This window comes from Leucoraja erinacea, unplaced genomic scaffold, assembly GCF_028641065.1.
Source record: "Leucoraja erinacea ecotype New England unplaced genomic scaffold, Leri_hhj_1 Leri_245S, whole genome shotgun sequence".
Classification (NCBI taxonomy): domain Eukaryota; kingdom Metazoa; phylum Chordata; class Chondrichthyes; order Rajiformes; family Rajidae; genus Leucoraja; species Leucoraja erinaceus.
In genome coordinates this window covers 20,648-33,696 of record NW_026576146.1, presented here as the reverse complement: position 1 = coordinate 33,696, position 13,049 = coordinate 20,648, and the positions used below count along the sequence as shown (strand labels likewise).

General features: G+C 45.4%; 1 protein-coding gene across 1 annotated transcript in view; it reads left to right on the top strand.

Moving 5' to 3' along the window:
• Positions 1-13,049, top strand: part of LOC129716484 (E3 ubiquitin/ISG15 ligase TRIM25-like) — a 52,001-nt gene that overhangs the window by 18,315 nt on the left and 20,637 nt on the right. Inside the window, exons 3-4 of the mRNA XM_055666347.1 lie at positions 9,151-9,381; positions 11,732-11,754. Of these exons, the coding sequence (XP_055522322.1) occupies positions 9,151-9,381; positions 11,732-11,754 (254 nt within the window). The remainder of the gene's footprint in view (positions 1-9,150; positions 9,382-11,731; positions 11,755-13,049) is intronic.

The following is a 13,049-nucleotide window of genomic DNA, read 5'->3' as shown; positions in this document are numbered from 1 at the left end:
GTAATTTGGAATAGTCTTATTACTCTTGCTGATAAAATTTGATTAAGTTTAAATTTCAGTAATATTATCTTATTGTGTTTATCTGTCGTGGAATCTTTAGCATTATCTAACTCTAACTGTTTGATTTCTTGTTCTAACAACATTTGTTCTGTCTTATTCTTTTTATTTTGAAAACTTTGATATGAAATTATAATTCCTCTAATAAATGCCTTAAAAGTTTCCCATAATAAAGAAGGCGAAGTACCTGGTGTATCATTTGTATCAAAAAAAAGTTTCTTTTGTTGTTTTAAATATTGATAGCCTTGCAAGTCATTTAAAATATGTGTATTAAACCTCCAAAAATTTTTTTACCCGGCATTCCCTCAAATTTTACTGAAAATGTCAACGGAGAGTGATCTGAGATACTACTAATGTGGTATGTTGGATTGTTTGTATATGGCATTAATTTCATAATCACTAAAAAATAATCAATTCTTGAATAAGTTTTATGTACCGAAGAGTAAAACGAGTATTCCCTTCCAACTGGATTAGCAGATCTCCATACATCTATTATATTAGTATTTTTTATATATGTATTTAGAAGTTCACTAGTCTTAGATTTTAAATTACTCCTCCTTTGTTTGCGCTGATTTATCTAGATATGAATCTAAAACACAGTTGAAGTCCCCCCCTATTATCACATTTTGGTAATTAAACTCTGATATTATATCTATAATTTAATCAAAAAATTGGGGGTTGTCAAAACTCGGAGAGTAATTTTTTATCATAGTTAGTGGGGTTGCATAAATTTCTCCCGAAAGTATAATATATCTTCCCTCTTTATCTGATATGGTATTCTTTAATTTGAAAGGAATACCTTTTTGAATAAGAATAGTCGTACCCCTAGATTTAGAAGTAAATGAGGAGTAGTATGTTTGGCCTATCCACTTCGCCTTTAATCTCATTTGTGTTTGTTGTTTCATGTGCGTTTCCTGCAAAAACATGTCGCTTTTCAAAGATTTTAGTGGGGCAAAAATTTTACCCCTCTTAATTGGTTCGTTGGCACCCCTTATATTCCAACTACAGAATGTAATTCCTCCATTCTTTATTTGTCTATCGTCTTGCATTATAAATCAAGATAGTATTCCTGAATCATATGGTGCAACCAAATACCTCAGAATTCTGGGAGTTGGGTGGTCACCCCGAGTTATTAGATTTATATTGCATCTCCTTCTTGTAAAGTGCCTTAGAAAAAGAAAAAAAATGTGATATACAATTACTTACAAAAAAAATAAACAAATAAAAATCTTGATTGTGCTTAAAAAAAAAGGTGCTATTAAGGTATCTAAGAAAAGATACCTTAAAGACGAATAGCCATCAATGATGGCAAAAAATGTATAGACCTCTGTGATGTTGTTATACATTGAGCTCCTCCCCCTTGGTAGAGCCTCATAAAAAGTTACATACCGTTTCATATTTTGTCTTTTCTTATATGAATTTATCAAACCAGCGCCAGTGATAGCCAAAAAAAAAAAAAAATGAGGAAAAGACATAAGAAGTAAAAAAACAAATATAAAACACAACATATTCAGATTCAGATTCAATTTTAATTGTCATTGTCAGTGTACAGTACAGAGACAACAAAATGCATTTAGCATCTCCCTGGAAGAGCGACATAGCAAATGATTTGAATAAATAATAATAAGTGTCCGGGGGGGGTGGTGATTGGCAGTCACCGAGGTACGTTGTTGAGTAGAGTGACAGCCGCCGGGAAGAAGCTGTTCCTCGACCTGCTGGTTCGGCAACGGAGAGACCTGTAGCGCCTCCCGGATGGTAGGAGGGTAAACAGTCCATGGTTGGGGTGAGAGCAGTCCTTGGCGATGCTGAGCGCCCTCCACAGACAACGCTTGATTTGGACAGACTCAATGGAGGGGAGCGAGGAACCGGTGATGCGTTGGGCAATTTTCACCACCCTCTGCAGTGCTTTCCGGTCGGAGACAGAGCAGTTGTCATACCATACTGTGATGTAGTTGGTAAGGATGCTCTCGATGGTGCAGCGGTAGAAGTTCACCAGGATCTGAGGAGACAGATGGACCTTCTTCAGTCTCCTCAGGAAGAAGAGACGCTGGTGAGCCTTCTTGATCAGAGTTGAGGTATTGTGGGTCCAAGAGAGGTCATCGGAGATGTTGACTCCCAGGAACCTGAAGCTAGAAACACGTTCCACCTCCGTCCCGTTAATGTGGATGGGGGTGTGCGTGCCGCCTCTGGACTTCCTGAAGTCTACAATGAGCTCCTTGGTCTTCTTGGAGTTAAGGGCCAGGTTGTTGTCAGCGCACCATGCTGCTAAGTGCTGGACCTCCTCCCTGTAGGCCAACTCATCGTTGTCGCTGATGAGGCCAATCACCGTTGTATCATCTGCATACTTGATGATGGTGTTAGTACCATGTGCAGGTGTGCAGTCATAGGTGAAGAGGGAGTAGAGGAGGGGGCTCAGCACACAGCCCTGTGAACGCCGGTGTTCAGGGTGAGGGTTGAAGAGGTGTGCTTGTCTAACCTAACAGACTGTGGTCTGTTGGTTAGAAAGTCCAGTATCCAGTTGCAGAGGGAGGGGTCGATGCCCAGGTTACCGAGTTTGGTGATCAGTTTTGATGGTATAATGGTGTTGAATGCTGAGCTGTAATCGATGAACAGCATTCTTACGTAAGTGTCTCTGTTGTCGAGGTGGGAGAGGGCGGAGAGAAGTGCCGTTGAGATGGCATCCTCCTTACTCCTGTTCTTGCGGTAGGCAAACTGATAGGGATCCAGTGTGGGGGGTAGGCAGCTTTTGAGGTGTGCCAGGACCAGCCTCTCGAAGCACTTGGTGATGATGGGGGTAAGTGCAACTGGGCGGAAGTCGTTGAGGCTTGCCGCAGTGGAGTGTTTTGGCACTGGCACGATGGAGGTGGTTTTAAGGCAAGTGGGGACAACTGCTTGGGCAAGTGACAGGTTGAAGATGTCAGTCCAGACGTCTGTCAGCTGCGCATCACAGGCCCTGAGCACGCGCCCGGGGATGCCGTCAGGGCCAGAAGCTTTACGTGCATTAGTCCTCTCAGTGCCACGTATAAGGGGTGAGTGTGAGGGGTTGGTGATTGGCAGGTAGCACAGCCTTGATGGCTGTCTCTAGATTGTCCCTGTCGAAGCGGCCATAGAAGTGATTAAGCTCCTCAAGGAAGGAGGCGTCGCTGGATGTGGGGGTGGTGTAGGAGGGTCTGTAGTCCGTGATGGCCTGGATGCCTTGCCACATGCGTCGGGGGTCGGAGTTGTTGTTAAAGTGCTCCTCAATCCTGAGCTTATGGCAGTGCTTGGCCTTCCTGATGCCCCTCTTCAGGTTAGCCCTGGATGAACTGTAGGCTCGAGCATCGCCTGACCTGAAAGCGGTGTCCCGTGCTTTCAGCAGTAGCCTGACCTCGCTGTTCATCCATGGCTTCTGATTCGGGAATATGGTCACCTGTTTGAGGGAGGTGACACTATTGATGGTGGAGTTTATAAAGTCCAGAACAGAGGATGTATAGGAATCAATGTCCGTGTGGGAGTCAAGGGTGGCCTGGGCTGCAAACACCTTCTAGTCAGTTTTTCCAAAACACTGCTGAAGTGTGAAGCCCGCTTCCTCTGACCAGACTTTAACTGTCCTCACAGTTGGTTTAACCTGTCTGATGAGTGGGGAGTACTTAGGGAGCAGGAACAATGAGACGTGATCAGACTGACCAAGGTGGGGGAGGGGGATGGCTTTGTAAGCTTCAGCCATGTTGGTGTAGACTTTGTCCAGTGTCTTGTCTACTCTAGTGGGGAAGGAGACATGTTGGTGGAATTTGGGGAGTATAGTCTTCAGGTTAGAGTGATTGAAGTCACCTGCAACAATGAAGGCTGCCTCGGGGTTGTGCGTCTGTTGATTGCTAATGGCAGTATGCAGCAAAGATCCTATAGCAGAGCAAGATAGGCTACTCCTGCGAAATGCAATGGACTGACGTGTAGTACGCTATGGAGGGGATCATGGGCATTTTTCCACACCCATTTTAGCAACCTGAGCCTACCTAACCCGACCCGACTCGCACTGTAATCAATGTTGCGGGGCAACAGTTTGTGTGGGTTAGATTCATAAATCTGTCAGTTCAAACTTCTTGTCAAGAATAAAATTTGATTCTGGTAATTGTCTTTTTTAATGTTTTTTAAATCATTTATTTTTAAATGGCTCACAAACAGTGTTTGAGTTGATTTTGTAGTAACCGGAACCGACCCGACTCGCAGGGTGATTGACAGGGGGGGACTTTTTGTGCGTGATTATAGGGTTAGATTCATAATTCTGTTAGTTCATAATTCTGTTGATTCTTGTTAAAGAATAAAATGTTTATAAACACACATACATGAAAATTATATAAATGTATATAACACACACAATTATATTTCTTCTAATCCAATAATGAACTTTATTTCAGACTAGACAAGGGACATTAAATAAGAAACATTGTAAATAAGAAACATTGTAAACCTCCCTGCAACTTCACACACACTAGGCCTTATCCCCCCCGGCACTCTCTCGCCTGCCCCCTTACTACAATGTCCCCTCCTCGCCGCCCCGGGCCCCCACTCTCTCTCGCTGCCCCGGGCCCCGCACTCCTTCTCCTCGCTGCCCCGGGCCCCGCACTCCCTCTCCTCGCTGCCCCGGGCCCCGCACTCTCTCTCCCCGCTGCCCCGCACTCCTCTCTCTCCTCGCTGCCCCGGACCCCGCACTCCCTCTCCCCGCTGCCCCGCACTCTCTCTCCTCGCTGCCCCGGGCCCCGCACTCCTTCTCCCCGCTGCCCCGGGCCCCGCACCCGCTCTCTCCCCGCTGCCCCGGGCCCCGCACTCCTTCTCCTCGCTGCCCCGGGCCCCGCACTCCTTCTCCCCGCTGCCCCGGGCCCCGCACTCTCTCTCCCCGCTGCCCCGGGCCCCACACTCCTTCTCCTCGCTGCCCCGGGCCCCGCACTCCTATTCCCCGCTGCCCCGGGCCCCGCACTCCCTCTCCCCGCTGCCCCGGACCCCGCACTCCTTCTCCTCGCTGCCCCGGGCCCCGCACTCCTTCTCTCCGCTACCCCTCCCGCGCTTCTCCTCGGGCCCCGGGCCCCACACTCCTCTCCCCGCTGCCCCGGGCCCCGCACTCTTCTCTCCCCGCTGCCCTGGGCCCCACACTCCCTCTCCCCCGCTGCCCCCGGGCCCCGCACTCTGTCTCCCCGCCCCGGGCCCCGCACTCCTCCCCGCTGGCCCGGGCCCCGCACTCCCCTCTCCCCGCTGCCCCGGGCCCCGCACTCCCCGCTGCCCCGGGCCCCACACTCCCTCTCCCCCGGGCCCCACACTCCCTTCCCCCGGCCCCAACCACCCCTCCCCGCTGCCCCGGGCCCCGCACTCCCTCTCTCCACTCCGCTGCCCCGGGCCCCGCATTCTCTCTCCTCGCTGCGGATCCAATCTTTGGCCGGAAGCAAGAAGGCGGGAGCAAGAAAGCGGAGCAAGATGGCGGAACAAGATGGCGGGGGCAGGTTGCTAAAATGAGGCATAAAATCGTCCATGAATCCGCCCATGAACGTACTTCACGTTTGCGTGAGAGTAACCCATCTTGCTCTGCTATAGGATCTTTGGTATGCAGCTCTTTCATTGCAAGCTTGGCATTAACATCAGGAGGGATATAGGCTGCAGTCACAACAGTGGAGGTGAACTCTCTGGGCAGATAGAACGGTCTGCATCTAACCAAGAGGAACTCAAGGTTAGCTGAGCAGTGACTGTCGATGATGGTGGAGTCCGTGCACCATGCTTTATTTACATAAATGCACAGGCCCCCACCTCTGGTCTTACCGGAGTCTGATGTCCTGTCCGCTCGGACTAAATGACGCCCCGATAGCTGGATGGCGCTGTCAGGAACGTCAGTGTTGAGCCAAGTTTCCGTGAAGATCAGGATGTTGCAGTCCTTGATCCAGTTGTGAATCAATTATACACGATTATATAAGTATATATGTCTTTCCAATTTATCTAATCTTAATCTAATCTAAACGTTACCGTTTATATCCACCCAGGATACTTACATAATATCCCGTTCTATAACTACCATACAAGCAGGCACCAACACCATACAAGCAGGTATCAAAGAGTTAACTACCATACAAGCAGGTACCAAGGGGTTTTAAACTTTGAGCTTTTCGTTCAAGGTGAAATATAGCCAGGCTCTCTGAATAACACATTCCAGCGAGATAAGCTTTATAATTGTCTGGAAAGCTCGGCCATTTTAACCAGTTCAAAACTCTATCATAAGAATTAAAAAGTTCAATCTTCTTCCTTGTCGACTGCTTGCCCCGATGTTTTCTTAACGATATCCTCTGCATACTTTAAAGCCTTTCCGGGATCTGCAAATGACCGTTCAGTGCTGTTATAAGATACTTTCATTCTCCCGGGAAACACGACCCCATATCTAATTCCGGGAATATCCTTCAGAGTGTGTCTTGCCGGTGTGAACAATCTCATTCTCCGGACTACCTCGGGTGGGTAATCGCGGAAGATTTGAACATTATCCCCACGGTATGACAGCTTCTTCCCATGGGTAATCTTTCTCAATATAAATTCCACTGAAGAGATATCACGGAATTTCACAATTATCTGTCTTGAATAATTTGTTCCTCTTGCAACATGCCCAACTCGGTGAGCGACGTCTATTCTTGGTTTTTCCGACAGTTCAAAGACATCTTTAAATAAATCAGTAACGAAAGTACATACTTGAGATTCATGTCCCTCTCGTCCTTCATTTACTCCGAGAATCCTCAGGTTTTGTCTTCGAGATCTTGCTTCCAGGTCCAGACATTTATTAGTCATTCTTCCAAGTTTTTCCTCTTCAGTTTTCTGTGATTTTTTCAAACTCCTTATTTCCGTGACCATCTCTTTTATCTCATTCTCCATCTCTTCCATTTTCTGATCTAGCTTTCCGATATCATCCTTCACACCTTTAAATTTCTTGTTGTAATCATTTTCGATTCTGACACAGAGTTTAGTCTTTTATCAAATTCCTTATATTGCTTCTTCAGTTCTTTTAACTCACTGCAAGTATTATCAATTTTTTGAGAAATTCTTTCCATGCTAGTCTCCATACTCTTCTTATTACTCTCCATATTTGTCTCCAGACTCTGCTTGTTACTCTCCATATGAGACTCCATACTCTGCATCTTCTCCAATGTAATATTGATTGTAGCAGTCATATCTAAAAGCATTTGTTTTACCTCCTCCCCCTTCTTCTTCTTGTCTCCTTTTGTCGCCATTTCAAGCAGAGATCCTTGGCTGTAAGATTCTTCTTCTTCTGAACCTTCTTCTGTCGTTTGCAGAGTATCCAATACTTTCTCGAGCTGAAGACTGATAGTGGTTTTCTTAGGTGCTCTTGAGCCTTTTTCTTTGCTCATTTAAAACTCCCGATTTTTACCGTTTTTCACGCCACCTTCTGATGATGTCACCTTTACACGACACCCAGCAGCTCTGGTGAGTTTTAAAAAAAATCGGTGCTGACTTTAAAACGGCTTTTTTTGCAATTTTTGCAGGGGAGAAGCTCAATGCCGCGCCTTAATGCTCCATGGCGCCACCGGAAGTCCCAATCATACATATTAATCACATCAATACATTATTGACAGTTCCCCAACCCAATTACAGAGAGTTTTAAACAATGCTTCTTACAGAAGCTTCTGGAAGGAAGCTAGTTAATGAAAATGCAACATTTACCCTGGAACACAAAACAATTCTGCCAGGGCTTAACACTTTGGCCAATCAACATTTAGCAGGGTAACTGTCTTGCAACATTATAAAGATACTTAGACCTTCCTCAGCTGAAGGACTGATCCGGGACCTAGACTTCCCAGCACCAGTTAGCAGCTTGTGGCTTCTTATACAGAAATGACCAAAAGGCCTTGTGGATGCTTGAATCCTCTGCTTTATTTTGGCTCTCTTTTGGCCATGATTTACATAAATTGTTCCTAGTAGAAACATAGAAACATAGAAATTAGGTGCAGGAGTAGGCCATTCGGCCCTTCGAGCCTGCACCGCCATTTAATATGATCATGGCTGATCATCCAACTCAGTATCCCGTACCTGCCTTCTCTCCATACCCTCTGATCCCCTTGGCCACAAGGGCCACATCTAACTCTTAAATAGGCTCTTAAATATAGCCAATGAACTGGCCTCAACTACCCTCTGTGGCAGAGAGTTTCAGAGATTCACCACTCTCTGTGTGAAAAAAGTTCTCCTCATCTCGGTTCTAAAGGATTTCCCCCTTATCCTTAAGCTGTGACCCCTTGTCCTGGACTTCCCCAACATCGGGAACAATCTTCCTGCATCTAGCCTGTCCAACCCCTTAAGAATTGTGTAAGTTTCTATAAGATCCCCTCTCAATCTCCTAAATTCCAGAGAGTATAAACCAAGTCTATCCAGTCTTTCTTCATAAGACAGTCCTGACATCCCAGGAATCAGTCTGGTGAACCTTCTCTGCACTCCCTCTATGGCAATAATGTCCTTCCTCAGATTTGGAGACCAAAACTGCACGCAATACTCCAGGTGTGGTCTCACCAAGACCCTATACAACTGCAGTAGAACCTCCCTGCTCCTATACTCAAATCCTCTTGCTATGAAAGCCAACATGCCATTCGCTTTCTTTACTGCCTGCTGCACCTGCATGCCTACCTTCAATGACTGCTGTACCATGCCACCCAGGTCTCGCTGCATCTCCCCCTTTCCCAATCGACCACCGTTTAGATAATAATCTGCTTTCCCGTTTTTGCCACCAAAATGGATAACCTCACATTTATCCACATTAAACTGCATCTGCCAAACATTTGCCCACTCACCCAGCCTATCCAAGTCACCTTGCAGTCTCCTAGCATCCTCCTCACACCTAACACTGCCCCCAGCTTAGTGTCATCCGCAAACTTGGAGATATTGCCTTCAATTCCCTCATCCAGATCATTAATATATATTGTAAATAGCTGGGGTCCCAGTACTGAGCCTTGCGGTGTGTGTGCTAGGATAGTGTTATTGTGCAGGGATTGCTGGTCGGCGCGGACTCGGTGGGTCGAAGGGCCTGTTTCCACGCTGTAGTTCTAAACTAAACTGAAATGTTTGCGTTGATTGAATTTTCAGAAGGACATCAAGGAGATGAAGGAAAAACTATCGACTGAGTTCTCCGGATGGAGGAAGCAATTGGAAGAAGATGAGAAGACTGTACTGAAGGCGATCGATGATGAGGAACACCGAGTACTCTCCCACATCAAGAACGAATCTGACTCGTTGGTAGAAAAGATGGATAAACGTCAACTAATAGATAAGGAATCCCAAGACCAAGACCAGAAGGATGCTCTCTCTTTTATTCAGGTACAGTTCCAACCACACAGCCACTGGCAGTATATTCCTCCCACATTACAAATGGGTAAAGGTTTGTAGGTTAATTGGTTTGGTATAAATGTAAATTGTTCCTAGTGTAGGATAGTGTTAATGCATGGGGATCGCGGGTCGGCGCGGACTTGCCTGTTTCCACACTAAAGTCTCAATTCTAAATTTTGTATCAGTTCTTATATAAAGGCCATAAGGGGTTAAATGATTATTGAAAAATTGCCCTACTGAGGACATTGGACTTTGTCTCTGGAACTGATGCACTACAATGCTGAGAACGATATCCTACACTCTGTATCTTCCCCTTTGCTCTATCTGTTGTATTTGAATTTGACTTGATTTTATTTATGGATGGTATATCTGAGCTGTTCAGATAGCATGCAGTACAAAGCTTTTCACTGTACCTCGGTACACGTGACAATAATAAACCTCAACCAAACCGTCGTGTGTTGCTATAAGTGGTGGAAGCTGTGGGGAGTTGATGAGAATATGTGGAGAATAAAATGTATGTAGTCTAAATGAGTGCTTGACAGTCAATGGGCTGAAGGACCTGCATAATTGTGATTCTTCACTGAAGCAAATGCACTCTTGGTTTAATTCATAAGATCATAAGACATAGAAGCAGAATATGGCCATTCAGCCCATTGGGACCATTCCGCCATTCGATCATGGCTGATCTACTTTCCCCTGTCACCTCCATTCTTCTGCCTTCTCCCCATAACCTTTGACGCCCTTACTAATCAAGAATCTATCAATCTCAGTTGTGGAGACACTGGTATTGCTGTCTCGATATAGGACATTGATAATTTTTTATTCTGGATTTTGCCTCGTGTTTTTTTTAATATATAATTTATGCTGCTTTTATAAGTGATATACTAAGATTTTATATGTACTTTATGGTGTATTTATGTGCAATGTATTTTTATATACTGGTGTCCCTTGTCTGGACCCTGAGTCCGAAATTATAAAGTTTATTATATTTGTTTATTAAGCTCTGCTTTAAAAATAGCCAAATGACTTGGCCTCCACAGCCATCTGTGTCAATTAATTCCACAGATTCACCACCCTCTGACTAAAGATATTTCTTTTCCTTTCTAAAAGTACGTCCTTTTATTCTGAGGCTGTGCCCTCTCGTCCTAGACTCTCCCACTACTGGAAATATTCTCTCTATATAGAAACATAGACAATAGGTGCAGGAGTAGGCCATTCGGCCCTTCGAATTCGGCCATTCAATATGATCATGGCTGATCATCCAACTCAGTATCCTGTACCTGCCTTCTCTCCATACCCCCTGATCCCTTTAGCCACAAGGGCCACATCTAATTCCCTCTTAAATATAGCTAATGAACTGGCCTCAACTACCTTCTATGGCAGAGAGTTCCAGAGATTCACCACTCTGTGTGAAAAATGTTTTTCTCACTATATCCAGGCCTTTCATTATTTAGATGATTTGTATTGATATTTATTCTAAGGTTTATTGATAAGTACGGGTGTAAGGAGTTATAGGGCGAAGGCAGGTGAATGGGGTTGAGAGGGAAAGATTGAACAGCCATGATTGAATGGAGGAGTAGACTTGATGAGCCGAATGGCTTAATATATAGTATATTATATTTTATACTATACGTTTGTATCTTTTATACTGTTTTAATCTTTTGTATTGAAAATTAGTCTCTGATGACTGAGATTAGCTGGTTGGTCTCTGTTAAGATACGACATTCCTTTGTAAAAAGAGGTCTCTGAAACAACAGTAGTTCAGATCTCTCCCCCGATGCTATAGCCTTGTGCAGCGGATCTGTAACATTCATTTGCACTGTGTAATATCGTTAATAAGATAACTAGGAGCAATAAAGAGGCCCAGGGTCTATGCCTGTCCGAACGCACCCCTTTATCAAGGTGGCATCAGAGCGATAAAGAGGCCAAAAACAACAAGGAACTCTCGCCACGAGCGAAGCAAGGGGCCTAACAAATGGGAATCGTGTGGCTTATAACTATTACGGAATGGAAAAGTACTGGGAAGGAGGAGATAGGTGGGAGCAAGTGATTGGGTTTGGTTTATGATAGGGGAATGTCTGCAAGGGATTGGGTATGGAAATGCACTGAGGGCTAAACATGCCATAAAAAGAAGCGACTCGTGTTTTGAAACTGAACATTCACGTGGTCTTGCTCGGTGATTGTTCCAGCATTGATTTGCAAGTAAAGGTTTAAACTTCTTGAAGAATTCTCCGCATTGCATGAGTTAATTTTGAGTATCAGTAACCCCATCTGCCCTAATAATATATGAACTATATTTATTTAATTATGTATTGACTGCTTTTTTCACTTTTATTTACAGGACGTGAAGCAGCTCATTACGAGGTAAGTCCTAAGTGAACAAGACTTGGTTCCATTGGGAATATATATATATTAAGTGGGAAAGGAATTCATGGAAGGAGACTAGTTGAAGCATGGAATCCTGTTGGTAACATTGCGAACCACCTTGATGGAAGGGGTCGCACGGTGGCTCAGCGGTAGAGTTGCTGCCTCGCCAGCCACCCGAGTTCGAATCTAACTACTGGTGCTGTCTGTACGGAGTTTGTACGTTCTCCCCGTGACCTGCGTGGGTATTCTCTGTGATCTTCGATTTCCTCCCAAACTCCAAAGACATCCAGGTTTGTAGGTTAATTGGCTTGGTGTAAATGTAAAATTGTCCCTAGTATGTGTAGGGTAGTGTTAATGTGCGGGGATCGCCAGTTGGTGAGTACTCAGTGGGCCGAAGGGCCTATTTCTGCGCTGTATCTCTAAACTAAACTAAACTCAAACTCATCATATCACTTCAACCCTCCCATCTAAACTGAACATGACTTATTCCTAATTAAGGGCGACTTTAGAGGCGACTGCCAGCACCCGTGATAGGTCGCTGAAATTTTCGATATGTTGAAAATTCAGCGGTGACAAGAAAGACGCTACGACTCTTTGGAGACCTCCCACCCGAGGTCTCCAAAGAGTCGTAGCGTCTTTCTTGTCAGCCTGTACGGTCGTGAGAGATCTCCTATGATCATGAGAGGTCTCCAAAGAGTCGTAGTGTTTGGTCGCCGCTGAATTTTCAACATGTCAAACATTTCGGCGACCTATCACGGGTGCTGGCAATCGCCTGATAAGGTCGCGTAAGTGGGACAGGCTCTTAGGACTTTGAGGTCAGCTTTACTTTTCTTCAGAGATACAGCGATGAAACAGGCCCTTCGGCTCACCGGGTCTGCACCAACCTGCCGACGTGCGAGTTTGCAGTTTAATTGGCCCAGTTAAGTTGGGATAACATAGAACTAGTATGGACGGGGTGATTGATAGTCGGCATGGACTTGGTGACCTATTCACGATGTCATCCCATTTTTTCATCCACTCCCTACACACTAGAGGCAAATTACAGAAGCCAAATAACCTACAAACGCACACATCTTTGGGATGCGTGAGGAGACCGGAGCACCCAGAGGAAACCCACGCGGTCACAGGGAGAATGAGCAAACTCCACACAGTCCCTTGACCCGAGATCAGTATCGAACCTGGGTCTCTGATGCTGTGAGGCAGCAGCTCTACAAGCTGCACTACTATGCTCCCCAAACAGGCTGAAACCCAGGTCCCTAATCTAAAGGGTTTATAACAAGGGGACAAAAAGT